The sequence below is a fragment of the Salmo trutta genome, chromosome 17, assembly GCF_901001165.1.
Source record: "Salmo trutta chromosome 17, fSalTru1.1, whole genome shotgun sequence".
In the NCBI taxonomy this organism is placed as follows: Eukaryota; Metazoa; Chordata; class Actinopteri; order Salmoniformes; family Salmonidae; genus Salmo; species Salmo trutta.
Genome location: NC_042973.1, coordinates 209,906 through 237,256, shown reverse-complemented (window position 1 = coordinate 237,256; position 27,351 = coordinate 209,906). Strand labels below are relative to the sequence as shown.

The 27,351-nt window shown below is 42.2% G+C and overlaps 1 protein-coding gene across 7 annotated transcripts in view; it reads left to right on the top strand.

Moving 5' to 3' along the window:
- LOC115151403 (cyclin-dependent kinase-like 5) overlaps window positions 1–27,351 on the top strand; it is a 141,014-nt gene that overhangs the window by 24,974 nt on the left and 88,689 nt on the right. For all 7 annotated transcript variants that reach the window (XM_029695310.1, XM_029695313.1, XM_029695312.1 and 4 more), the window contains exons 4-5: window positions 24,296–24,341; window positions 27,124–27,260. In XM_029695310.1, coding sequence (XP_029551170.1) covers window positions 24,296–24,341; window positions 27,124–27,260 — 183 coding nt within the window. The remainder of the gene's footprint in view (window positions 1–24,295; window positions 24,342–27,123; window positions 27,261–27,351) is intronic.

Here is a 27,351-nt window from a genome sequence, read left to right as displayed (position 1 = left end):
TATTTTAAGAATGTGAAATGTCAGAATAATAGCAGAGAGAATGATTTAATTAGTATTTGGTAGCATTGCCTTTAAATTGTTTAAACTTTTCAGGTAGCCTTCCACAAGCTTCCCACAATAAGTTGGGTGAATTTTGGCCCATTCCTCCTGACATAGCTGGTGTAACTGAGTCAGGTCTGTAAGCCTCCTTGCTCGCACATGCGTTTTCAGTTCTGCCCACAAATTTTCTCAGGATTGAGATCAGGGCTTTGTGATGGCCACTCCAATACATTGACTTTGTTGTCCTTAAGCCATTTTGCCACAACTTTGGAAGTATGCTTGGGGTCATTGTCCATTTGGAAGACCCATTTGCGACCAAGCTTTATCTTCCTGACTGATGTCTTGAGTTGTTGCTTCAATATATCCACATCATTTTCCTGCCTCATGATGCCATCTATATTGTGAAGTGCACCAGTCCCTCCTGCAGCAGAAAAAACCCACAACATGATGCTGCCACCCCTGTGCTCCACGGTTGGGATGGTGTTCTTCGGCTTGCAAGCTTCCCCGTTTTTTCTCCAAACATATCGATGGTCACTATGGCCAAACAGTTCTATTTTTGTTTCATCAGACCAGAGGACATTTTTCCAAAAAGTATGATCTTTGTCCCCATGACCACAGTCTGGCTTTTTTGTGGCGGTTTTGGAGCAGTGGCTTCTTCCTTGCTGAGCAGCCTTTCAGGTTGTGTCGATATAGGACTCGTTTTACTGTGGATATAGATACTTTTATATCTGTTTCCTCCAGCATTTTCACAAGGTCCTTTGCTGTTTTTCTGGGATTGATTTGCACTTTTCGCACCAAAGTACGTTCATCTCTAGGAGACAGATCGCGTCTCCTTCCTGAGCGGTATGACGGCTGCCTGGTCCCATGGTGTTAATACTTGCGTACTATTGTTTGTATAGATGAACGTGGTACCTTCAGGCGTTTGGAAATTGCTCCCAAGGATGAACCAGACTTGTGGAGGTCTACAATTATTTTTCTGAGGTCTTGGCTGATTTATTTTGATTTTCCCATGATGTCAAGCAAAGAGGCACTGAGTTTGAAGGTAGGCCTTGAAATACATCCACAGGTACACCTCCAATTGACTCAAATGATGTCAATTAGCCTATCAGAAGCTTCAAAAGCCATGACATAATTTTCTGGAATTTTCCAAGCTGTTTAAAGGCACAGTCAACTTAGTGTATGTAAACTTCTTACCCACTGGAATTGTGATACATTGAATTATAAGTGAAATAATCTGTCTGTAAACAATTGTTGGAAAAATTACTTGTGTCATGCACACAGTAGATGTCCTAACTAACTTGCCAAAACTATAGTTTGTTAACAAAAAAATTGTGGAGTGGTTGAACAATGAGTTTTAATGATTCCAACCTAAGTGTATGAAAACTTCCGACTTCAACTGTATCATTCAAACAAAAACACTATCATCAACTGTCGTCTTACATATGAGGAACCACAGATAACTCGTGTACAGGTTTGGATAGATTTGAGCCATGTTTTCAATTTAAATGTAAAAGTACCATAATCAGTGCATCTTCTCTAGTCCGTGGGCATTGCATTCCAGTATATTGTAGCTCTAACAGAGAAGGCCGATTGACTACATTTACTGTGTGGATAAGGGACATCTCAATCCCCTCTAGTTACTACCCTTATTATTCTGGAGGTGCTTTCCTTGAGCATGACATGCCGGTTTAGGGCTGGAGGGGCCAGACCATGCAGGATCTTAAAGATAAGGCTTGCATCTACATACTGCTGCAAGCTATCCAGACTGAATAAATTATGTTTGTGAATGATGTGACAATGGTGGTAATTGTTTGGTTTGTTATCAAAAAGTCTTAAGTGTTTGTTTGTAGAGTGATTCAATTGGTTTCAGAACAGTATCTCCTGCTTGTTACCAGCATGTCAGGCAATATCTCAGATGTGAGAAGATCATAGCATGCAGGAGGCAGGGCCTCCTGAGGAAGGAAAGGTCTGATAAACCTAAAGTTGGATAATCCAAACTTAACCGTGTTTAACCACCTTCTTCACATGTTTCTTAAATGTCAAGTTGGAGTCCAAAATGACACAGAGATACCTGAAGTTAGACACAGCGTTCAGATTCTCCTCCATTAACCAGAACAGCTGGTTGGGAAGAATCAATGAATTTCTTAGAGAAGTACATACAAACAGTTTTGTCGATATTTAAATGCAGGCAAGAATTAGTCATCCATTTAGAAACGTGTACCACAGCTTCAGTTAACAACTTGTCTATTTTTTGAGTGTACATACAGGACTGTATTGTCTGCCTACATCTGCATGTTAACTCATTAGCAAGCAACTGGGAGATCATTTATATACAGTGTCTTTGGAAAGTATTCAGACCCTTTGCTATGAGACTCGAAATTGAGCTCAGGTGCATCCTGTTTCCATTGATCATCCTTGAGATGTTTTTACAACTTGATTGGAGTCCACCTGTGGTAAATTCAATTGGTTTGGAAAGGCACACCTGTCTATATAAGGTCACACAGTTGACAGTGCATGTCAGAGCAAAAACCAAGCCATGAGGTCGAAGGAATTGTCCGTAGAGCTCCGAGACAGGATTGTATCGAGGCACAGATCTGGGAAAGGGTGTCAAAAAATGTCTGCAGCATTGAAAGTCCCCTAGAACACAGTGGCCTTCGTCATTCTAAAATGGAAGAAGTTTGGAACCACCAAGACTCTTCCTAGAGCTGGCCGCCTGGCCAAACTGAGCAATCGGGGGAGAAGGGCCTTGGTCAGGGAGGTGACCAATAACCTGATGATCACTCTGACAGAGCTCCAGAGTTCCTCTGTGGAGATGTGTCATGACGTTGGCCTGTGGGTAAGGTTTATGACCCCCCCATAAATACCTTTCTCCCTTCCCTCTCTCTCTGACTCTACTGAAGGACTCTTGAATAGCCTTTGTTAAACATAGAGAGTCTGGGAACATCAAACAAGTGGGTGAAAGGAACCATATTTCGGTAATAGAACCAGTTGAAAATATGCGTTGGTACTTAATGAATATGATGTCAGTTCGGTTGTCATCTGAGACATTATGACTGATGACAGGACGACATAAACTGTATTTGGGAAATTCTACACCCTCTAGTTATCAGATTCACATGGAATTGTTGTGCAAATTAAATGTTTGAATATAAAACTATTTGTGATAAGATTAAATGTAATTTTAGCTTCCAAATGAGAGAATTGGGTTTTCATAAGGTTAGAGCCCTGCTCAATCAGTGGCCCGCCCCTGTGAAGAGACATGGGTTATAAACCATGAAACACACCCCCCTCCACTATATAAGCCCTTGATGAAAATGTAACCTTGTGTTCCGGGTACGTGAGGTCTGCAGCCTCTGCGTTAAAAGGACTAACATGTCAAGTACAGAACTAAGCCAACCTCAGCGTGAGCTTTGGTTGTGAATGGTATGAACTTTGAACTCTTATTCACTACAGAAGTGATACCTCCTAGCCATTGAGTTAGCAGCGGCCGCTGTAAATGTGGGCTAGAAAAGGCACATGAAAGCCCGCTTGGAGTTTGCCAAGAGGCACATAAAGACTCTCAGACCATGAGAAACAAGATTCTCTGGTCTGATGAAACCAAGATTGAACTCTTTGGCCTGAATGCCAAACGTCACGTCTAGAGGAAACCTGGCACCATCCCTACGGTGAAGCATGGTGGTGGCAGCATCATGCTGTGGGGATGTTTTTCAGCGGCAGGGACAGGGACACTAGTCAGGGCAAAGGTGAACAGAGCAAAGTACAGAGAGAACCTTGATGAAAACCTGCTCCAGAGTGCTCAGGACCTCAGACTGGGGCGAAGGTTCACCTTCCAACAGGACAACGACCCTAAGCACACAGCCAAGACAACACAGTAGTGGCTTCGGGACAAGTCTCTGAATGTCCTTGAGTGGTCCAGCCAGAGCCCGGACTTGAACCCAATCAAACATCTCTGGAGAGACCTGAAAATAGTTGTGCAGCGACGCTCCCTATCCAACCTGACAGAGCTCGAGAGGATCTGTAGAGAAGAATGGGAGAAACTCCCCAAATACAAGTGTGCCAAGCTTGTAGCGTCATACCCAAGAAGACTCAAGGCTGTAATTGTTGCCAAAGGTGCTTCAACAAAGTACTGAGTAAAGGGTCTGAATACTTATGTAAATGTGATATTTTGATATGAATTAAATACATTTGCAAATTTAAAAAAAAATGTGTATTTGATTTGTCAGTATGGGTTATTGTGTGTAGACTGATGTGAGAGAAAAAATATTTTATCAATTTTAGAATAATACTGTAATGTAACAAAATGTGGAAAAAGTCTAGATTTCTGAATACTTTCCAAATGCACTGTAGATGGTAAACAGAATGGGGCCTAATATTTACCCTTGTGGGACCTCAATGTTAATGTAAAGAGAGTCCGACTAGGTGTTCCTCAAACAAACCCTTTGACTTCTGTTCATCAGATAGGAATAGATCCAACTAAGGACTTCAGTGGACACATTAAGGGAGGATAGTTTGGATAGGAGGACCTCATGGTTCACAGAATCAAAGGCCTTTTTCAGATCCAAAATAGACTGACTTTCACCACCTATGTCCAGTTTAGATTTAATGCACTCCAGAAAACAGCTATTGGCTGTTTCAGTAGAATGGTTAGTTCTGAATCCAAATTGCATTTGATGTATGGAGTTGCCCTGAATGAGGTGATCAGATCAGCCACCCATCTTTCAGCTACTTTTCATAGCACTGGAAGATCAGACGTATAGGCCGGTCATTTTCCACCAGTGTCGGGTCACCAGATTTTAAAACAGGTATCACTGCAGCAGACTTACAAGCATTGGGGAAGAACCCATATTTGATGGACATATTAACTACATGTACGATAGGGGCAATCGGAGAATATTTGTGTCTCTTCAGGAATACAGTGTCTAGACCAAATACATGTTTTGTTGTAGAGTTCCTGATGAAGCTGATGCTGAGATTTCATTCTGAATATTGGTTTATTATTATCCATGGGAGTGAGAACTGTGGTCTTGGTTGAAAATCTTTGAGCCAGTTCCCTGACAGAGTCAACAACAAAATGGTTAAAGGTGGGGGATATGAAATTGGAGTTTTGAATTAGAATCTTATTAACCTTTAATTAAGGATGTTTTTTGGACTTTTCATCTCCTCTCCCTGTTAGTTTGAGATTTTCCTAAATCACTTTGCCATTTCCTTTTGCATCATTGATCACTCTGAGGAAGAACTCTGCTTTTGCATTTTTTATATTCCTTACCACATTATATAAATATACAGGACCAGTCAAAAGTTTGGACACACCTAATCATTCATTGTTTGATCGGGAGAGAAAGCATGCATGCATAAAACTATAAAACGTAGCTTAGCCCTGTCATATTCAAATTGAATGGAGATGAAGGAGCTGTGTTTTTTAAACAGCTAGACACTATAGTTCAGTAGTGTCTGTAATAAAAAAGGCCCATGCATCCAACAGAGCGAGAGAAACAATATTTTCTGACTGGACAATTTGCGCAGCTTTGGTGGAATTCTCTGCTCTGTCTAGCCTATATTCCTCTAATATGTTCTGTGGAACATATGTAATAGGAATGTCACTCTTGCCCTGCCCTGCTCTGCGCTGCCTGACTCCGTTTACTGCGCCAGCCAGCCAAGTTCAAATAGGCTAAACCATCGTCTGTCACATCACAATGTCGTCATTATCGACAGTGGCTGTCAATCATAGACGATATTATCGTAATTTCGCCCAACCCTAGGTACGTTGGTCTGCTATCTCTCCTGGGGTTTACTACCGTGGTCGTCTAGTATTAGGCCTCTATGATATCTCATAGCTTCGCAGGGATAATCTGGTAATCCTATTATTTGTGTTCGGGTTCGTCAATAATGTGATTTGAGTTGCTGTAATCTCAGCTAATGTAATGTGTAAATGTGATGCTAGAAAACAGTGACAGCTTCCTTCTGTTCAGTAAGACATGTTACCTGTCATCTATACAGATTTTGGACCTTAATTTGATCACCCTGCTACAGGAGAACTTTCCTGCAGGACATTTTGTACTGTATTTATGGTATTATATTTTTGTGTATTTGAGGTTTTAAAAAGGCTTGTGAAGTTTGCAGTTTCCACTTTGAAATGTCAGACTTGATTTTCCCAATGAAAAATGTATCAACCCCTACAGAAATGTCCATTAATTACAGTCCCCTTCAGAAAGTATTCACACCCCTTGACACATGTTGTTGTGTTACAGCCTGAATTTAAAAACTGATTACATTTCGATTTTTTTTGGTCACTGGCCTACATACCCCATGATATCAAAGTGGAATTATGGTTTTAGAAATATTTACAAATTATTACAAGTTTTAAATCTGAAGTGTCTTGAGTCAATATATATTTAAAAGTAAAACTTTGCTTTTTAATTTAATTTTTAATTGTATTATTTATAATTATTTTTTAAAATGTAATCTGTATTTAACTAGCAAAGTCATTTAAGAACAAATTCTTATTTACAATGATGGCCTACCCCGGACTAGCCCGGACGACGCTGGGCCAATTGTGCGCCTTCCTGTGGGACTCCCAGTCACGGCCGTATTTGATACAGCCCCAGATTTGAATCAGGGACTGTAGTGACACCTCTTGCACTGAGATGCAGTGTCTTAGACCGCTGCGCCACTCGGGAGCCCAAAACAAGTCACATAATAAGTTGCATGGACTAACTCTGTGTAATAATCGTTTTTAACAGGATTTTGTTTCATGACTACCTCATCTCTGTACCCCACACATACAATGATCTGTAATGTACCTCAGTCGAGCAGTGAATTTCAAACACAGATTCAACCACAAAGACCAGGGAGGTTTTCCAATGCCTCGCAGAGAAGGGCAGCTATTGGTAGATGGGTAAGGAAGGAAGAGGAAGGAAACTGCTCAGGGATTTCACCATGAGGCCAATGGTGACATTAAAACAGTTAGCGTTTAATGGTTGTGATAGGAGAAAATTGAGGCTAGATCAACAACATTGTAGTTACTCCACAACACTAACCTAATTGACAGAGTGAAATGAAGGAAACCAGTACAGAATAAATATATTCCAAAACATGCATCCTGTTTGCAACAAGGCACTAAAGTATTACTGCATAAAATGTGGCAAAGCAATTCACTTTTTGTCCTGAATACATAGTGTTATGTTTGGGACAAATCCAATACAACACATTACTGAGTAATGCTCTCCATATTTTCAAGCACAGTGGTGGCTGCATCATGTTATCAAATCTAATTGTATTTGTCACATGCAGCCGAATACAACAGGTGTAGACCTTACAGTGAAATGCCGAATACAACAGGTTTAGACCTTACAGTGAAATGCTGAATACAACAGGTGTAGACCTCACAGTGACATGCTGAATACAACAGGTGTAGTAGACCTCACAGTGAAATGCTGAATACAACAGGTGTAGTAGACCTCACAGTGACATGCTGAATACAACAGGTGTAGTAGACATTACAGTGACATGCTGAATACAACAGGTGTAGACCTTACAGTGAAATGCTGAATACAACAGGTGTAGTAGACATTACAGTGAAATGCTGAATACAACAGGTGTAGACCTCACAGTGAAATGCTGAATACAACAGGTGTAGACCTTAGAGTGAAATGCTGAATACAACAGGTTTAGACCTTAGAGTGAAATGCTTACTTACAAGCCCTTAACCAACAGTGCAGTTTTAAGAAAATCCCCCAAAAAGTAAGAGATAAGAATAACAAATAATTAAAGAGCAGCAATAACATTTTGATTACATTTTAGTCATTTAGCAGACGCTCTTGTCCAGAGCGACTTACAGTAGTGAATGCATACATTTCATACATTTTCTTTCTCGGTACTGGTCCCCCGTGGGAATCGAACCCACAACCCTGGCGTTGCAAACACCATGCTCTACCAACTGAGCCACACGGGACAATAGTGGGGCTATATACAGGGGGTACCGGTACAGAGTCAATGTGCGGGGGCACGGGTATTGAGGTAATTATGTACATCTGGGTAGAGTTATTAAAGTGACTATGCATATATATAATAACAGAGAGTAGCAGCGGGGGGGAGGGGGGTGCAATGCAAATACTCTGGGTAGCCATTTGATTAGCTGTTCATGAGTTTTATGGCTTGGGGGTATGAGCTGTTTAGAAGCCTCTTGGACCTAGACTTGGCGCTCCGGTACCGCTTGCAGTATGGTAGCAGATAGAATGGTCTATGACTAGGATGGCTGGAGTCTGACCATTTTTAGGGCCTTCCTCCAATGGGTATGCTTGTAATCGTTAAGGAAGGGGAGTTCTTCCTGGTTTAGTCTGCTTTCCAACAGACACTGGGAGATGAATTCACCTTTCAGCAGGACAATAACCTGAAACACAAGGGGTACCAGGTAATAGCGTAGTTATATACAGGGGTACCAGATAATAGCGTAGCTGTATACAGGGGTACTATGTAATAACATGTCTATATACAGGGAGTACCGGGTAATAACATGGCTATATACAGGGGTACCAGGTAATAGCGTAGTTATATACAGGGGTACCAGATAATAGCGTAGCTGTATACAGGGGTACTATGTAATAACATGTCTATATACAGGGAGTACCGGGTAATAACATGGCTATATACAGGGGTACCAGATAATAGCGTAGCTGTATACAGGGGTACTATGTAATAACATGTCTATATACAGGGAGTACCGGGTAATAACATGGCTATATACAGGGGTACCAGGTAATAGCGTAGTTATATACAGGGGTACCAGATAATAGCGTAGCTGTATACAGGGGTACTATGTAATAACATGTCTATATACAGGGAGTACCGGGTAATAACATGGCTATATACAGGGGTACCAGATAATAGCGTAGCTGTATACAGGCGTACTATGTAATAACAAGTCTATATACAGGGAGTACCGGGTAATAACATGGCTATATACAGGGGTACCAGGTAATAACATGTCTATATACAGGGAGTACCAGGTAATAACATGGCTATATAAAGGGGTACCAGGTAATAACATGTCTATATACAGGGAGTACCAGGTAATAACATGTCTATATACAGGGAGTACCAGGTAATAACATGGCTATATACAGGGAGTACCAGGTAATAACATGGCTATATACAGGGAGTACCAGGTAATAACATGGCTATATACAGGGGTACCAGGTAATAACATGGCTATATACAGGGAGTACCAGGTAATAACATGTCTATATACAGGGGTACCAGGTAATAGTGTAGCTATATACTTTGGTACCAGGTAATCACATGGCTGTATACAGGAGTACCAGGTAATAACATGTCTATATACAGGGGTACCAGGTAATAGTGTAGCTATATACTTTGGTACCAGGTAATCACATGGCTATATACAGGAGTACTAGGTAATGACATGTCTATATACAGGAGTACCAGGTAATAAATGTACAAAGTAGACTTGCCAAAACTATAGTTTGTTAACATGAAATTTGTTGAGTTGTTGAAAAAGGAGTTTTATTGACTCCAACCTAAGTGTATGTAAACTTCCGACTTCAACTGTATATGTAATGTAAGCAGTAGCTAATGTGGATCCCTATTAAATAAAATTACAAATAGATAATGGACTATATTAAGTACTATATTGTACAGATAGGTAGGGGTAAAGTGACTAGGAAACAGGATACAGTGGTTCCTCCTTTAAAAGTGTCGTCATACTGCAGCACACCTTGGGGGCTGCTGCAGCACACCTTGGGGGCTGCTGCAGCACACCTGGGGGGCTGCTGCAGCATTCTATGGCACTTTATTTAATTGTCAGACATGTTTTTACGTTGATGCAAGTTAGTGCTAGTTTGACCACCAGAGGGCGTCTTTGAGAAACGTTACTAGAGAATTTAATACCTTTTTTGTAACAACATGGTACATGGGATTGATTTTATGAAATTTGGCTTAATTAATTGTATTAATATTATGGTGTTTCAATTCCGAGAAAAACAAAACCCTCAGGGTTTCTGTTAGGATGGAATGGAAAATAATTGCGCAGTACAACGTGACGGTCTGGAGTAGACAACAGCATAAGAGGATTGGAGGATTCTAAGTTAATATCTAAGGGGCATAACATTTCCACACCCTAATTGTAGTGTAACCAATACTCCTTTCGCCTATGGTAGGCCGACAATATATAAAAAACATATTTATTTCATGACTCTCCGCCAATAATTACATTTAGAGGAATATCTAAGGGGAATTTTTCGTTAGGATCTGTGAGAATATCAGAGAATATCGAAGGGACTTTCTATACAATTCTAAATGAATTAATAATAATCACTGTTTAAAAAGTAGTGATATTTTGGAGATTCCTTTAACCTAGAGTGAGCGAGAAAAAGGCAATTCTTGAATATGGGGTGAGACATTCTCACTAATTTGTAAATAAAGCCAGTTTGTTTTTTAGAATTATTCATTTCTGGAGAAACCTAACTTGATTATTTAGCAGACATCACTTCTTTATATTCAGTCAACACATATTTTATATATCTTAAGAATATCATGGAATATAATTTAACATTTTAGTTTCTCCTGCTTGTCTCAGAGCAGCGCGAAATGGTCCTGAAATAGACGTCCACAGCGGGAAGACTATATATATATATATATATAATATATGTTATATCTCTAATTGGAGGTCATATATAAAAACTATATTTTGGAGATTATTTAGATATTTTTTAAACTGCGGTGAGTGATTGTAATCTGAATAAAGGCCAAAATAATATTTAAAGGCCAAGATATAAATATAAACCTGCTAATAGCCATAATGATTATGTACAACGTGACCATGTGTGTTTGTAACGAGTGTCGTGTGTGGAGGACCAAGACACAACAGGGAAGTGTATACTCATCTTCTCTTTTTAATATATAAGAAGGAGAAACAAAATGAAACACGTACACAATTACAAAAACAGAAACGACACTAACAGTTCTGTCAGGTGAAGAACACAAAACAGAATACAACTACCCACAAATCACAATACAAACACACCCCTAATTATAGGACCTTCAATCAGAGGCAACGATAGACATTTGCCTCCAACTGAAGGCCCCAACACCAATTAACTAAACATAGAAATACAAATGACTAGACAGAACATAGTTTATTTCTAACATAGAACAATAACCAAAACCCTGGACTAATAAATCAAATACCCCTCTCTACATGGACACATACACACAACCACCCTGAACCACATAAAACAAATACCCCCTGCCACGTCCTGACCAAACTAAACACTAACAAATAACACCTTTACAGGTCAAAACGTGACAGGGTTTGAAATAGTATTTTCCAGTAAGCAACAATTTGTTTGCATTCACTAGACAACTGTCACGTCCTGACCATAGGAAGTTGGTATTTTCTATGGTAGAGTGGTCAGGGCGTGACAGGGGGTGTTTTTCTATTTTTTGTATGTCTATGTTCAGTTTCTAGTTTTTGTATTTCTATGTTGGGTTTTGTTTGGCATGACCTCCAATTAGAGGTTGTCGTTGTCTCTAATTGGAGGTCATATTTAAGTTGATGTTTGTCCCACCTGTCCTTGTGGGTGATTATATTTTGTGAGTGTGTTTGTTCCTCCTGCGTCACGGTTTGTTGTTTTGTACTTAAGTTTACTTTGTTATTGCATTCAATTTCACTATCTAATAAATATGTGGAACGAAACCGACACTGCATTTTGGTCCGCTCCTTCTAACAGCCGTGACAACAACCTTGTTCCAATATTTTTGCAATTCAGTGATATTTATTCCCATAGTAATTCGTTATGGATCCATAACTAAATCAACATCTGTATTTTGAAAGAGTATTTTTATAATTATTTTGTTATTGAAAGCGTAAAGATGCTGATGAGAAAATACAGCACTGTACAGTATATGCTTTTACTTTTGGAGAATAAAGCATTTAAAGCAATCTGAAGATATAAGCCACCTGCATTTGTTTATTAGGCTACCGCACAGTCTGACAAGTAAACATGGCCTACAGTACACTGTAGTACCGTAAATTCCGGACTATAAGCCGCAACTTTTTTCCCAGGCTTTGAACCTCGCGGCTTAAACAGTGACGCGGCTAATATATGGATTTTTCCCGCTTTCAATTTTTTTTCTCCTAAAAAACATTCTGTGACGTGCTCAGTTTTTTGGCGGCATGAAGCTTTCATTAGACCAATGAAATTGCCGAACGGGTTACGGTCAAACAAATGTTTTGTTTACTGTTTAGATTAAATCGAGCGCTCTCAAACTTCCCATCATTCTGATTACGGTAGTCATTTTGTCACCCTCATCATGGCAAAGACACGGAGAAATGCATATGATGCAGCTTTCAAGTTGAAGGCGATTGATCTGGCTGTTGGAAAAGGAAATAGAGCTGCTGCATGGGAGCTTGGTCTTAATGAGTCGATGATAAGACGTTGGAAATAGCAGCGTGAGGAATTGACTCTGTGCAAAAAGACAACTAAAGCTTACTGCTAATTTTTTGGTTTTTGTTACAAGCCGTGTTTCGTTAAAGCCTATTTATTTTTGTTACAAGCCGTGTTTCGTTAAAGCCTGTGTAAAGTTAATTTGTTTCAATGTACCGGTAGGCACCTGTGGCTTATAGAGATGTGCGGCTTATTTTTTAAAATTATATTCAGGTGCGCTTAATAGTCCGGAAATTACGGTAAACATGGGAAAGTGCCTAATTACTTACATAAGGGAGAGCAGGCCATGTCCAGACTTTCTCGGTGACCTCAAGTACCTTCAATAATGACTAGAGAATGCAGGGAGACTGGTGTTCAATTCCCCGACGGGGAGGAAGGAGTAGGCTGTCCTTGTAAATAACAATTTGTTCTTAACTGACTTGCCTAGATAAATAAAGGTGAAAAAAACAAAGAAAACGTGAACATGCAGACAAATAATAAGAATGTGAACATGCAGCCAAACATCTAGAACGTGAAAATGCAGCCAAATAACAAGAACGTGAAAATGCAGCCAAATTACATGAAGGTGAACATACAGCCAAACATCATGAACGTGAACATGCAGGCAAACATCAAGAAAGTGAAAATGCAGCCAAACATCAAGAACGTGAACGTGCAGCCAAACATCATGAACGTGAAAATGAATCCAAACATTTCGTTGCTCCAGCCTTTCCGTTCACCTTCACACCCCTGGGCCAGACTACACTTAATCATAGGACCTACTGCAGAGATGAGTCTTCAGTAAAGACTTAAAGGTTGAGACTGAGTCTGCGTCTCTCACATGGGTAGGCAGACTATTCCATAAAAATGGAGCTCTATAGGAGAAAGCCCTGCCTCCAGCTGTTTGCTTAGAAATTCTAGGGACAATTAGGAGGCCCGCGTCTTGTGACCGTAGCGTACGTGTAGGTATGTACGGCAGGACCAAATCGGAAAGATAGGTAGGAGCAAGCCCATGTAATGCTTTGTAGGTTAGCAGTAAAACCTTGAAATCAGCCCTTGCCTTAACAGGAAGCCAGTGTAGGGAGGCTAGCACTGGAGTAATATGATCACATTTTTTGGTTCTAGTCAGGATTCTAGCAGCCGTATTTAGCACTAACTGAAGTTTATTTAGTGCTTTATCCGGGTAGCCGGAAAGTAAAGCATTGCGGTAGTCCAACCTAGAAGTAACAAAGGCATGGATTAATTTTTCTGCGTCGTTTTTGGACAGAAAGTTTCAGATTTTTGCAATGTTACGTAGATGGAAAAAAGCTGTCCTTGAAACAGTCTTGATATGTTCTTCAAAAGAGAGATCAGGGTCCAGAGTAACGCCGAGGTCCTTCACAGTTTTATTTGAGACGACTATACAACCATCCAGATTAATTGTCAGATTCAACAGAAGATCTCTTTGTTTCTTGGGACCTAGAACAAGCATCTCTGTTTTGTCCGAGTTTAAAAGTAGAACATTTGCAGCCATCCACTTCCTTATGTCTGAGACACAGGCTTCTAGCGAGGGAAATTTTGGGGCTTCACCATGTTTCATTGAAATGTACAGCTGTGTGTCATCCGCATAGCAGTGAAATGTAACATTATGTTTTCGAATGACATCCCCAAGAGGTAAAATATATAGTGAAATATATAGTGGTCCTAAAACGGAACCTTGAGGAACACCGAAATGTACAGTTGATTTGTCAGAGGACAAACCATTCACAGAGACAAACTGATATCTTTCCGACAGATAAGATCTAAACCAGGCCAGAACTTGTCCATGTAGACCAATTTGGGTTTCCAATCTCTCCAAAAGAATGTGGTGATTGATGGTATCAAAAGCAGCACTAAGGTCTAGGAGCACGAGGACAGATGCAGAGCTTCGGTCTGACGTCATTAAAAGGTCATTTACCACCTTCACAAGTGCAGTCTCAGTGCTATGATGGGGTCTAAAACCAGACTGAAGCGTTTCGTATACATTGTTTGTCTTCAGGAAGGCAGTGAGTTGCTGTGCAACAGCTTTTTCCCCAAAAAACTTTGAGAGGAATGGAAGATTCGATATAGGCCGATAGTTTTTTATAATTTCTGGGTCAAGATTTGGCTTTTTCAAGAGAGGCTTTATTACTGCCACTTTTAGTGAGTTTGGTACACATTCGGTGGATAGAGAGCCGTTTATTATGTTCAACATAGGAGGGCCAAGCACAGAAAGCAGCTCTTTCAGTAGTTTAGTTGGAATAGGGTCCAGTATGCAGCTTGAAGGTTTAGAGGCCATGATTATTTCCATCATTGTGTCAAGAGATATAGTACTAAAACACTTTAGTGTCTCCCTTGATCCTAGGTCCTGGCAGAGTTGTGCAGACTCAGGACAACGGAGCTTCGGAGGAATACGCAGATTTAAAGAGGAGTCCGTAATTTGCTTTCTAATAATCATGATCTTTTCCTCAAAGAAGTTCATGAATTCATTACTGCTGAAGTGAAAGCCATGCTCTCTTGGGGAATGCTGCTTTTTAGTTAGCTTTGCGACAGTATCAAAAATAATTTCGGATTGTTCTTATTTTGCTCAATTAAGTTGGAAAAATAGGATGATCCAAACACACAGAACATTGTTGTTTTTGTCGAACTGCTTTGCTTTATCTTGGCCAGGTTGCAGTTGTAAATGAGAACTTGTTCTCAACTGGCCTACCTGGTTAAATAAAGGTGAAAAAAAAAAAAAAACATGCAGCCAAAGAAGAAGAACATGAACATGCAGCCAAACATCGTGAACATGAACGTGCAGCCAAACGTCAAGAACGTGAGCGTGCAGCCAAACATCAGGAACGTGAAAATGCAGCCAAATGACAGGAACGTGAACATACAGCCAAACATCATGAACGTGAACATGCAGACAAACGTCAAGAATGTGAACATGCAGCCAAACATCATGATTGTGAACGTGCAGCCAAACATGGAGAACGTGAGCGTGCAGCCAATCATCAAGAATGGGAACTTCAGCATGCCATTTAATTAAGAGAGAGCGAGATCTGGAATCACTCCTCATCCAGTCAGACAATCCTGCACTCTCAACAGAGTTTGATCTTGGCTGGCTTGTTCCGCGTTTCAATGAAATGGAGGCGCACTCACCAGTTTGTCATTTCTGCATTGAGAAAAGACACATTGTCTCTGTGTTCTAAGTTGAAACAGAAAACTGAGAGAGACAAAAAGCTATTTATTCTTGTGGGAGCACTCCAGCCCATTAAGTCTCTGGTGTGGACTGGTAGCACTACCATAAACTGTCATGGTCAAAACATATTGATACAACAGTAGCTAAGATGGGGAGAAGTCTGTCCATAATAAAACACTGCAATACCTTCTTAACAACACTATCAACAAGGAAGGTCCTACAGGCCCTAGTTTCTACCTTCTTAACAACACTATCAACAAGGCAGGTCCTACAGGCCCTAGTTTCTACCTTCTTAACAACACTATCAACAAGGCAGGTCCAACAGGCCCTAGTTTTGTCGCACCTTGACTACTGTTCAGTCGTGTGGTCAGGTGCCACAAAAAAGGACTTAGGAAAATTGCAATTGGCTCAGAACAGGGCAGCACGGCTGACCCTTGGATGTACACAGAGAGCTAATATTAATAATATGCATGTCAATCTCTCCTGGCTGAAAGTGGAGGAGAGATTGACTTCATCACTACTTTTATTTATGAGAGGTATTGACATGTTGAATGCACCGAGCTGTCTGTTTAAACTACTGGCACACAGCTCAGACACCCATGCATACCCCACAAAACATGCCACAAGAGGTCTCTTCACAGTCCCCAAGTCCAGAACAGAACATAATAAACCCCAGGAAGAGTAGCTGCTGCCTTGGCAGGAACTAATGGGGATCCATAATAAACCCCAGAAAGAGTAGATGCTGCCTTGGCAGGAACTAATGGGGATCCATAATAAATGCAAATACAGGGAGTACCAGGTAATAACATGGTTAAATACAGGGGGTACCAGGTAATCACATGTCTATATACAGGGAGTACCAGGTAATAGCATGGCTATATACAGGGAGTACCAGGTAATAACGTGGCTATATACAGGGAGTACCAGTTAATAACATGGCTATATACAGGGTGTACCAGTTAATAACCTGGCTATATACAGGAAGTACCAGGTAATCACATGGCTGTATACAGGGAGTACCAGTACTGAGTTGATATGCAGGGGTACCAGGTAATAACATGGCTATATACAGGGAGTACCAGTACTGAGGTGATGTGCAGGATTACAAGGTAATCACATGGCTGTATACCAGAAGTACCAGGTAATTACATGTCTATATACAGGGGTACTAGGTAATAACTTGGCTATATACAGGGGTACTAGGTAATAACTTGGCTATAAACAGGGGTACCAGGTAATCACATGGCTATGTACAGGGAGTACTAGGTAATAACATGGCTATATACAGGGAGTACCAGGTAATAACATGGCTATATAGAGGGGTACTAGGTAATAACTTGGCTATGTACAGGGAGTACCAGATAATAACATGGCTATATACAGGGAGTTCCAGGTAATAACATGGCTATATACAGCAGTACCAGGTAGTAACATGGCTATATACAGGGAGTTCCAGGTAATAACATGGCTATATACAGGGAGTACCAGGTAATAACATGGCTGTATACAGGGAGTACCAGGTAATAACATGGCTATATACAGGGAGTACCAGGTAATAACATGGCTATATACAGCAGTACCAGGTAGTAACATGGCTATATACAGGGAGTTCCAGGTAATAACATGGCTATATACAGGGAGTACCAGGTAATAACATGGCTGTATACAGGGAGTACTAGTGCTGTGTTGATGTGCAGGGGTACCAGGTAATAACATGGCTATATACAGGGAGTACCAGGTAATAACATGGCTATATACAGCAGTACCAGGTAATAACATGGCTGTATACAGGGAGTACCAGGTAATAACATGTCTATATACAGGGAGTTCCAGGTAGTAACATGGCTGTATACAGGGAGTACCAGTGCTGTGTTGATGTGCAGGGGTACCACTCATTACTGCCACACCACAGGTTGGAAGTCTACAACAGGTCAATACTTTGTAGGTGCCGAAAAGGTATTGTTACGGTTCCGTTTTTTTTTTAACCATTTTTTGGAAGTACATATCAGCCGTAATGTGAGTAAATTAACATAGTTGCTCAGCAAAACGGCATATTTGGTGTGTAAAAAAACGTATTTTGAAATTATAACTTGCAGAGCTGGTGAATGGGAGTTTGAATCTGAGCTTTCTGGGCATTACAGAGGTCTCTAATGCACCTATTAGCCTATAGAGGATGACTGGTTGGGGAGCACAGAGAGAGATGTCTTGCTGGCTGTTACAGCCTGAGCAGAGATGATGACTAGGACGGTAGGCTAATATTGGCCAAAAATATCAGCCTGACCGATTATAAATCCTCTAATTTTAACACCCAATAAACAGAAAGTGGGACAGGAGAAAGAACTTCTGATGTAGACTTAAATAGGTCACCTTGTGGAGCTGACTACACAGTCCTATTAGAGGGAGAGAGAGATGGGGAGAGAGCAGGAGAACTGTAGATGGGACAGTTCTGTGGTCCCCTCATAGATTAGTGTTATTTTGAGCTGTAGCTATGCTAGTAGTGGGTTGAATTAAAAATATATATATATTTTACCTTTATTTAACCAGGTAGGCTAGTTGAGAACAAGTTCTCATTTACAACTGTGACCTGGCCAAGATAAAGCAAAGCAGTGCGACACAAACAACAACACAGAGTTACACATGGATAAACAAACATACAGTCAATAACACAATAGAAAAAGTCTATATACAGTGTGTGCAAATGGCGTGAGGAGGTAAGGCAATAAATAGGCCATAGTAGCGAAGTAATTACAATTTAGAAAATTAACACTACAGTGATAGATGTGCAGATGATGATGTGCAAGTAGAAATACTGGTGTGCAAATTGTTTTAATAAAAACAATATGTTGATGAGGTAGGTAGATTGGATGGGCTATTTACAGATGGGCTGTGTACAGCTGCAGCGATCGGTTTGCTGCTAAGGTAGCTGATGCTTAGAGTTAGTGAGGGAGATATAAGTCTCGAACTTCATAGATTTTTGCAATTCATTCCAGTCATTGGCAGCAGAGAACTGGAAGGAAAGGCGGCCAAAGGAGGTGTTGGCTTTGGGGATGACCAGTGTAATATACCTGCTGGAGCGCGTGCTACAGGTGGGTGTTGTTATCGTGACCAGGGAGCTGAGATAAGGCGGAGCTTTACCTAGCAAGACTTATAGATGACCTGGAGCCAGTGGGTCTGGCAACGAATATGTAGTGAGGGCCAGCCGACGAGAGTGTACAGGTCGCAGTGGTGGGTGTGCCATTAGGATATATATGACTGATGATTGGCTGAGATAAATTGATGATAAAAAGATTGTGGGAGCTGTTTTGTTAGACTTCAGTGTGGCTTTTTACATTATTGATCATAGTCTGCTGCTGGAAAAATGTATGTGTTATGGCTTTACACCCCCTGCTATATGCTGACTTTCTTTTGGCTAACCAACTAGGCTCGCAATTTAACAACAATGTCTGTCTCTCTCCTCTGATGGGTCCTCCTGTCTGTCCTATCATCCTGTCTGTCTCTTCTCTCCTGTCTCTCTCTCATGGCTCTCCTGTCTGTCTTCTCATCCTGTCTATCTTCTCATCCTGTCTGTCTTCTCATCCTGTCTGTCTTCCCATCCTGTCTCTCTCTTCTCTCCTGTCTGTCTTCTCATGCTGTCTCTCTTCTCTCCAGTATGTCTTCTCATCCTCTCTGTATTAGAGGTCGACCGATTATGATTTTTCAACACCGATCCCGATACTGATTATTGGAGGCCCAAAAAATCCGATACCGATTAATCGGACGATTTTTTTTAAACATTTATTTATTTGTAATAATGACAATTACAACAATACTGAATGAACACTTATTTTAACTTAATATAATACATCAATAAAATCAATTTAGCCTCAAATAAATAATGAAACATGTTCAATTTGGTTTAAATAATGCAAAAACAAAGTGTTGGAGAAGAAAGTAAACGTGCAATATGTGCCATGTAAAAAAGCTAACGTTTAAGTGCCTTGCTCAGAATATGAGAACATATGAAAGCTGGTGGTTCCTTTTAACATGAGTCTTCAATATTCCCAGGTAAGATGTTTTAGGTTGTAGTTATTATAGGAATTATAGGACTATTTCTCTCTATACGATTTGTATTTCATATACCTTTGACTATTGGATGTTCTTATAGGCAGTTTAGTATTGCCAGTGTAACAGTATAGCTTCCGTCCCTCTCCTCGCTCCTACCTGGGCTCGAACCAGGAACACATCGACAACAGCCACCCTCGAAGCAGCGTTACCCATGCAGAGCAAGGGGAACAACTACTCCAAGTCTCAGAGCGAGTGACGTTTGAAACGCTATTAGCACGCACCCGGCCAACTAGCTAGCCATTTCACAGCGGTTACACCAGCCTCATCTTGGGAGTTGATAGGCTTGAAGTCATAAACAGCGCAATGCATTGCGAAGGGCTGCTGGCAAAATGCACTAAAGTGCTATTTTGAATGAACGCTTACGAGCCTGCTGCTGCCTACCATCGCTCAGTCAGACTGCTCTATCAAATCATAGACTTAATTATAACATAATAACACACAGAAACACGAGCCTTAGGTCATTAATATGGTCGAATCCGGAAACTATCATCTCGAAAACAAAACGTTATTCCTGTTACATTGCACAACCTTCAGTGTTATGTCATAATTACATACAATTCTGGCAAATTAGTTCGCAACGAGCCAGGCGGCCCAAACTGTTGCATATACCCTGACTGCGTGCAATAAACGCAAAATGACACAATTTCACCTGGTTAATATTGCCTGCTAACCTGGATTTCTTTTAGCTAAAAATGCAGGTTTAAAAATATATACTTCTGTTTATTGATTTTAAGAAAGGCATTGATGTTTATGGTTAGTTACAGTCATGCAACGATTGTGCTTTTTTCGCAAATGCGCTTTTGTTAAATCATCCCCCGTTTGGCGAAGTCGGCTGTCTTTGTTAGGAAGAAATAGTCTTCACAGTTCGCAACGAGCCAATCGGCCCAAACTGCTGTATATACCCTGACTGTTTGCAAGAGAAGTGACACATTTTCCCTAGTTAAAATAAATTCATGTTAGCAGGCAATATTAACTAAATATGCAGGTTTAAAAATATATACTTGTGTATTGATTTTAAGAAAGGCATTGATGTTTATGGTTGGAGCAACGTGTACCTAAGCGATTATATGCAGGCTAGATAAACTAGTAATATCATCAACCATGTGTAGTTAACTAGTGATTATGATTGATTGATTGTTTTTTATAAGATACGTTTAATGCTAGCTAGCAACTTACCTTGGCTTCTTACTGCATTCGCGTAACCTCGTGGAGTGCAATGTAAAGCAGGTGGTTAGAGCATTGGACTAGTTAACCGTAAGGTTGCAAGATTGAATCCCTGAGCTGACAAGGTAAAAATCTGTCGTTCTGCCCCTGAACAAGGCAGTTAACCCATCGTTCCTAGGCAGTCATTGAAAATAAGAATGTATTCTTAACTGACTTGCCTAGTTAAATAAAGGTCTAAAAAAATAAAAAATACAAATCGTCCAAATCGGCATCCAAAAATACCGATTTCCGATTGTTATGAAAACTTGAAATCGGCCCTTCCGATTAATCGGCCGACCTCTACTCTGTATCTTCTCTCCTGTCAGTCTTCTCATCCTGTCTCTCTTCTCTCCTGTATGTCTTCTCATCCTGTCTCTCTTCTCTCCCACATGTCTTCTCATCCTGTCTCTCTCCTTTCCTGTCTCTCTATCCCTTTGTGGGTTCTCCTGTCTGTCCTCTCTTCCTGTCTGTCTTTATTTGTATTTACAGATGGCATACAAGTTTGTTATTAAGGTCCATGAAAGTTCACATGTTCCAGAAGGCATTTCTGCCCCCAAAAAAGTCATTTTGATTATAAATAAGTTTATGTTATAACAACTCTCCTGTGAAGTAGTGACCCACGACATGTGCCTTGTTTCCTGAAACGGGTCACATATACAAAAGTATTTGGACACTCCTTCAAATTAGTGGATTTGGCTATTTCAGCCACACCCGTTGCTATAAAATCAAACACACAGCCATGTAATCTCCATAGACAAACATTGGCAGAAGAATGGCCTTACTCAGTCACTTCCAACGTGAATCCGTCATAGGATGTCACCTTTCCAAAAAGTCAGTTTGTCAAATTTCTGCCCTGCTAGAGGCTGTCTTTTAGTGCTAACTTTTAGTGCTGTTATTGTGAAGTTAAAATGTCTAAGAGCAACAACGGCTCAGATTCGAAGCGGTAGGCTACACAAGCTCACAGAACAAGACTGCTGAGTGCTGAAGCGCGTCCTCGGTTGCAACACTCACTACCGAGTTCCAAACTGCCTCTGGAAGCAACATCAGCACAAGAACAGTTCGTCGGGAGCTTCATGAAATGGGATTCCATGGCTGAGCAGCCGCACACAAGCCTAAGATCACCATGCGTATCGCCAAGTGTCAGCTGGAGTGGTGTAAAGCTCGCCGCCATTGGACTCTGGAGCAGTGGAAACACGTTCTCTGGAGTGATGAATCACGCTTCACCATCTGGCACTCCAAAGGACAAATCTGGGTTTGGCGGATACCAGGAGAATGCTACCTGCCCCAATGCATAGTGCTAACTGTAAAGTTTGGTGGAGGAGGAATAATGGTCTGGGGCTGTTTTTCATGGTTCTGGCCCCTTAGTTCCAATGAAGGGAAATCTTAATGCTGCAGCATGCAATGACGTTCTAGACGATTCTGTGCTTCCAACTTCGTGGCAACAGTTTGGGGAAGGCCCTTTCCTGTTTCAGCATGATACTGCCCCCATGCACAAAGCGAGGTCTGTACAGAAATGATTTGTCGAGATCGGTGTGGGAGAACTTGACTGGTCTGCACAGAGCCTTGACCCCGTCGAACACCTTTGGGATGAATTGGAACGGCGACTGCAAGTCAGGTCTAATCACCCAACATCAGTGCCCAACCTCACTAATGGTTTTGTGGCTGAATGGAAGCAAGTCCCCGCTGGAATGTTCCAACATATAGTAGATGAGTGGAGGCTGTTATAGAAGCAAAGGGGGTGTCATGGATCACTCCGGAACTTTCATTATGCACACCTGTCCCACTGATTGGTAATTGTATAAGTGTGTCCTTGGTTTACCAGTGTCCTGTTGATTATTGTTACTATGTCCGTTGGTGCTGTGTGTTTTTGCTTTCGTGCCCTTGTGGATTAGGCAGATGATTACGGGTCTCGTCCCGTGTGTTAATCATTGTGCAGATGATTACGGGTCTGGTCCCGTGTGTTAATCATTGTGCAGATGATTACGGGTCTGGTCCCGTGTGTTAATCATTGTGCAGATGATTACGGGTCTGGTCCCGTGTGTTAATCATTGTGCAGATGATTACGGGTCTCGTCCCGTGTGTTAATCATTGTGCAGATGATTACGGGTCTGGTCCCGTGTGTTAATCATTGTGCGCTTGTGTTATTTATTTAGTTTGGGTTTCAACTCCGCGTTTTGTGTAGTGTTTGTTTGGTCTTTGTCCCCGTGCCTTGACACGGCACGCCGGTATTTGGGTATAATAAAAACACCTATTACGCATTCCTGCGTCTGTCTCCCGACCCTTTATACCGGCATTTTAGGGGGGACCAACTCCAGTTTAATGCCCATGATTTGGGAATGAGATGTTCAACGAGCAGGTGTCCACATACTGTTGGTAATGTAGTATATATATATATAGGAAGACATATTGAGACCTAGGCCCTGTATTATAAAATACACATTAGACACACTTTAAAAAAAATATGTATTTCACATGACTGGGAATACAGATATGCATTTGTTGGTCGCAGATACATAAAAAATGGGCATCAGGACCTTGTCACTGTATTTTTGTGCATTGAAATTGCCATCCATAAAAATATTATGTTTTGCGTTGTCCATAGCTTATGCCTGCCAATATCATAACCCCACCGCCACCCTGGGGCACTTTGTTCACAACGTTGACATCAGCAAACCGTTCGCCCACACGACGCCATACACGTGGTCTGTGGTTGTGAGGTCTGTTGGACGTACTGCCAAATTCTCAAAAAAAATGTTGGAGGTGGCTTATGGTAGAGAAATTAACATTAAATTCTCTAGAAACAGGTCTGTTGGACATTCCTGCAGTCAGCATGCCAATTATACGTTCCCTCAAAACTTGAGACATCTGTGGCATTGTGTTGTGCTACAAAACTGCACATTTTAGAGCAGCCTTTTATTGTCCCCAGCACAAGGTGCACCTGTGTAATGATTGTGCTGTTTATTCAGCTTCTTGATATGCCACACCTGTCAGGTGGATGGATTATGTTGGCAAAGGAGAACTGTTCATTAACAGGGATTTAAGATTGGTTGGTCAGCCTTCTAATCACTGCAGGGTGTTTGTGTTGTAGTGTTGGAGAATTGAGATGTGTTACAACAGGAAACCAGATAAATATGATCACTGTCTTTCATTATTAATGTGTCTACTGTTCATCTAGAAAGGACAGGCTCTAGTGAGCGTGTGCATACAAGACAGGCTCTAGTGAGCGTGTGCAGACAAGACAGGCTCTAGTGAGCGTGTGCAGACAGTCTTCTGAGCAGCAGGGCTGGCACCTTATTCAGACTCTCCTCTCTCTTCACTGCAGGAGACCAATGAGATTGTGGCCATTAAGAAGTTCAAGGACAGTGAAGGTAAGAGGCCTGTGTTTAATCAGGAAATAATTCATATTAAGTCCTGTGATAAAGAATGCTGATTTGATCCAGCCAAACCCATCTTCTGTTATGGGTGTCTGTCTGTCTGTCTGTCTGTCTGTCTGTCTGTCTGTCTGTCTGTCTGTCTGTCTGTCTGTCTGTCTGTCTGTCTGTCTGTCTGTGTCTCTCTCTCTCTCTCCTGTATGCATCTAGTCTCATGGGTTCTCCTGTCTCTCTCTCTCCTGTCTGTCTTCTCATCCTGTTTGTCTCTTCTCTCCTGTCTGTCTTCTCATCCTGTCTGTCCTCTCCTGTCTATCTTCTCATCCTGTCTGTCTCTTCTCTCCTGTCTATCTTCTCATCCTGTCTGTCTCTTCTCTCCTGTCTATCTTCTCATCCTGTCTGTATCTTCTCTCCTGTATGTCTTCTTATCCTGTCTCTCCTTTCCTGTCTCTCTATCCCTTTGTGGGTTCTCCTGTCTGTCCTCCCATCCTGTCTGTCCTCTCATCCTGTCTGTCTTTCCTCTCATGGTTCTCCTGTCTGGCTTCACATCCTGTTTGTTCTCTCCTCTCATTCTGTCTCTCCTCTCTTCCTGTCTGTCCTTTTTTTTGGGGGGGGTAGAAGGGGTTGGGGTTAGAAGGATTACTTTATCCTATCCCAGGTATTCCTTGAAGAGGTGGGGTTTCAGGTGTCTCCGGAAGGTGGTGATTGACTCCGCTGTCCTGGCATCGTGAGGGAGCTTGTTCCACCATTGGGGTGCCAGAGCAGCGAACAGTTTTGACTGGGCTGAGCGGGAACTGTGCTTCCGCAGAGGTAGGGGGGCCAGCAGGCCAGAGGTGGATGAACGCAGTGCCCTTGTTTGGGTGTAGGGCCTGATCAGAGCCTGAAGGTACGGAGGTGCCGTTCCCCTCACAGCTCCGTAGGCAAGCACCATGGTCTTGTAGCGGATGCGAGCTTCAACTGGAAGCCAGTGGAGTGTGCGGAGGAGCGGGGTGACGTGAGAAAACTTGGGAAGGTTGAACACCAGATGGGCAGCGGCGTTCTGGATGAGTTGTAGGGGTTTAATGGCACAGGCAGGGAGCCCAGCCAACAGCGAGTTGCAGTAATCCAGACGGGAGATGACAAGTGCCTGGATTAGGACCTGCGCCGCTTCCTGTGTAAGGCAGGGTCGTACTCTGCGAATGTTGTAGAGCATGAACCTACAGGATCGGGTCACCGCCTTGATGTTAACGGAGAACGACAGGGTGTTGTCCAGGGTCACGCCAAGGCTCTTAGCACTCTGGGAGGAGGACACAATGGAGTTGTCAACCGTGATGGCAAGATCATGGAACGGGCAGTCCTTCCCCGGGAGGAAGAACAGCTCCGTCTTGCCGAGGTTCAGCTTGAGGTGGTGATCCGTCATCCACACTGATATGTGTGCCAGACATGCAGAGATGCGATTTGCCACCTGGTTATCAGAAGGGGGAAAGGAGAAGATTCATTGTGTGTCGTCTGCGTAGCAATGATAGGAGAGACCATGTGAGGATATGACAGAGCCAAGTGACTTGGTGTATAGCGAGAATAGGAGAGGGCCTAGAACTGAGCTTGGGGGACACCAGTGGTGAGAGCACGTGGTGCGGAGACAGATTCTCGCCACGCCACCTGGTAGGAGCGACCTGTCAGGTAGGACGCAATCCAAGAGTGAGCCGCGCTGGAGATACCCAACTCGGAGAGGGTGGAGAGGAGGATCTGATGGTTCACAGTATCAAAGGCAGCAGATAGGTCTAGAAGGATGAGAGCAGAGGAGAGAGAGTTAGCTTTAGCAGTGCGGAGAGCCTCCGTGACACAGAGAAGAGCAGTCTCAGTTGAATGACCAGTCTTGAAACCTGACTGATTAGGATCAAGAAGGTCATTCTGAGAGAGCTAGCAGGAGAGCTGGCCAACGACGGCACGTTCAAGAGTTTTGGAGAGAAAAGAAAGAAGGGATACTGGTCTGTAGTTGTTGACATCGGAGGGATCGAGTGTAGGTTTTTTGAGAAAGGGTGCAACTCTCGCTCTCTTGAAGACGGAAGGGATGTAGCCAGCGGTCAAGGATGAGTTGATGAGCGAGGTGAGGTAAGGGAGAAGGTCTCCGGAAATGGTCTGGAGAAGAGAGGAGGGGATAGGGTCAAGCGGGCAGGTTGTTGGACTGCCGGCCGTCACAAGTCACAAGATTTCATCTGGAGAGAGAGGGGAGAAAGAGGTCAAAGCACAGGGTAGGGGAATGTGAGCAGGACCAGCGGTGTTGTTTGACTTAACAAACGAGGATCGGATGTCGTCAACCTTCTTTTCAAAATGGTTGACGAAGTCATCCGCAGAGAGGGAGGAGGGGGGGAGGAGGATTCAGGAGGGAGGAGAAGGTGACAAAGAGCTTCCTAGGGTTAGAGGCAGATGCTTGAAATTTAGAGTGGTAGAAAGTGGCTTTAGCAGCAGAGACAGAGGAAGAAAATGTAGAGAGGAGGGAGTGAAAAGATGCCAGGTCCGCAGGGACCTCTTCCTGTCTGTCCACTCCTCTCTTCCTGTCTGTCTCCACTCCTCTCATCCTGTCTGTCCTCTCCTCTCGTCCTGTCTGTCTGTCTCCTCTCCTCTCATCCTGTCTGTTCTCTCATCCTGTCTGTCCTCTCCTCTCTTCCTGTCTGTCTCCACTCTCTTCCTGTCTGTCATTTCCTGTCTTCCTGTCTGTCTCCACTCCTCTCATTCTGTCTGTCCTCTCCTCTCTTCCTGTCTGTCTCACTCCTCTCTTCCTGTCTGTCTCTCCTTTCCCCAGAGAATGAAGAGGTTAAGGAGACCACACTCCGGGAGCTGAAGATGCTCCGAACCCTGAAGCAGGAGAATATCGTGGAGCTGAAGGAAGCCTTCCGCAGGAGGGGGAAACTCTACCTGGTGTTTGAGTATGTAGAGAAGGTAAGACTAGCTTCACTCCTGCAGTGAATATTGATTATATCTCAGAATAATAATACTTCTGAAGCATTCAAATTATAGTTCAGATGTTGAT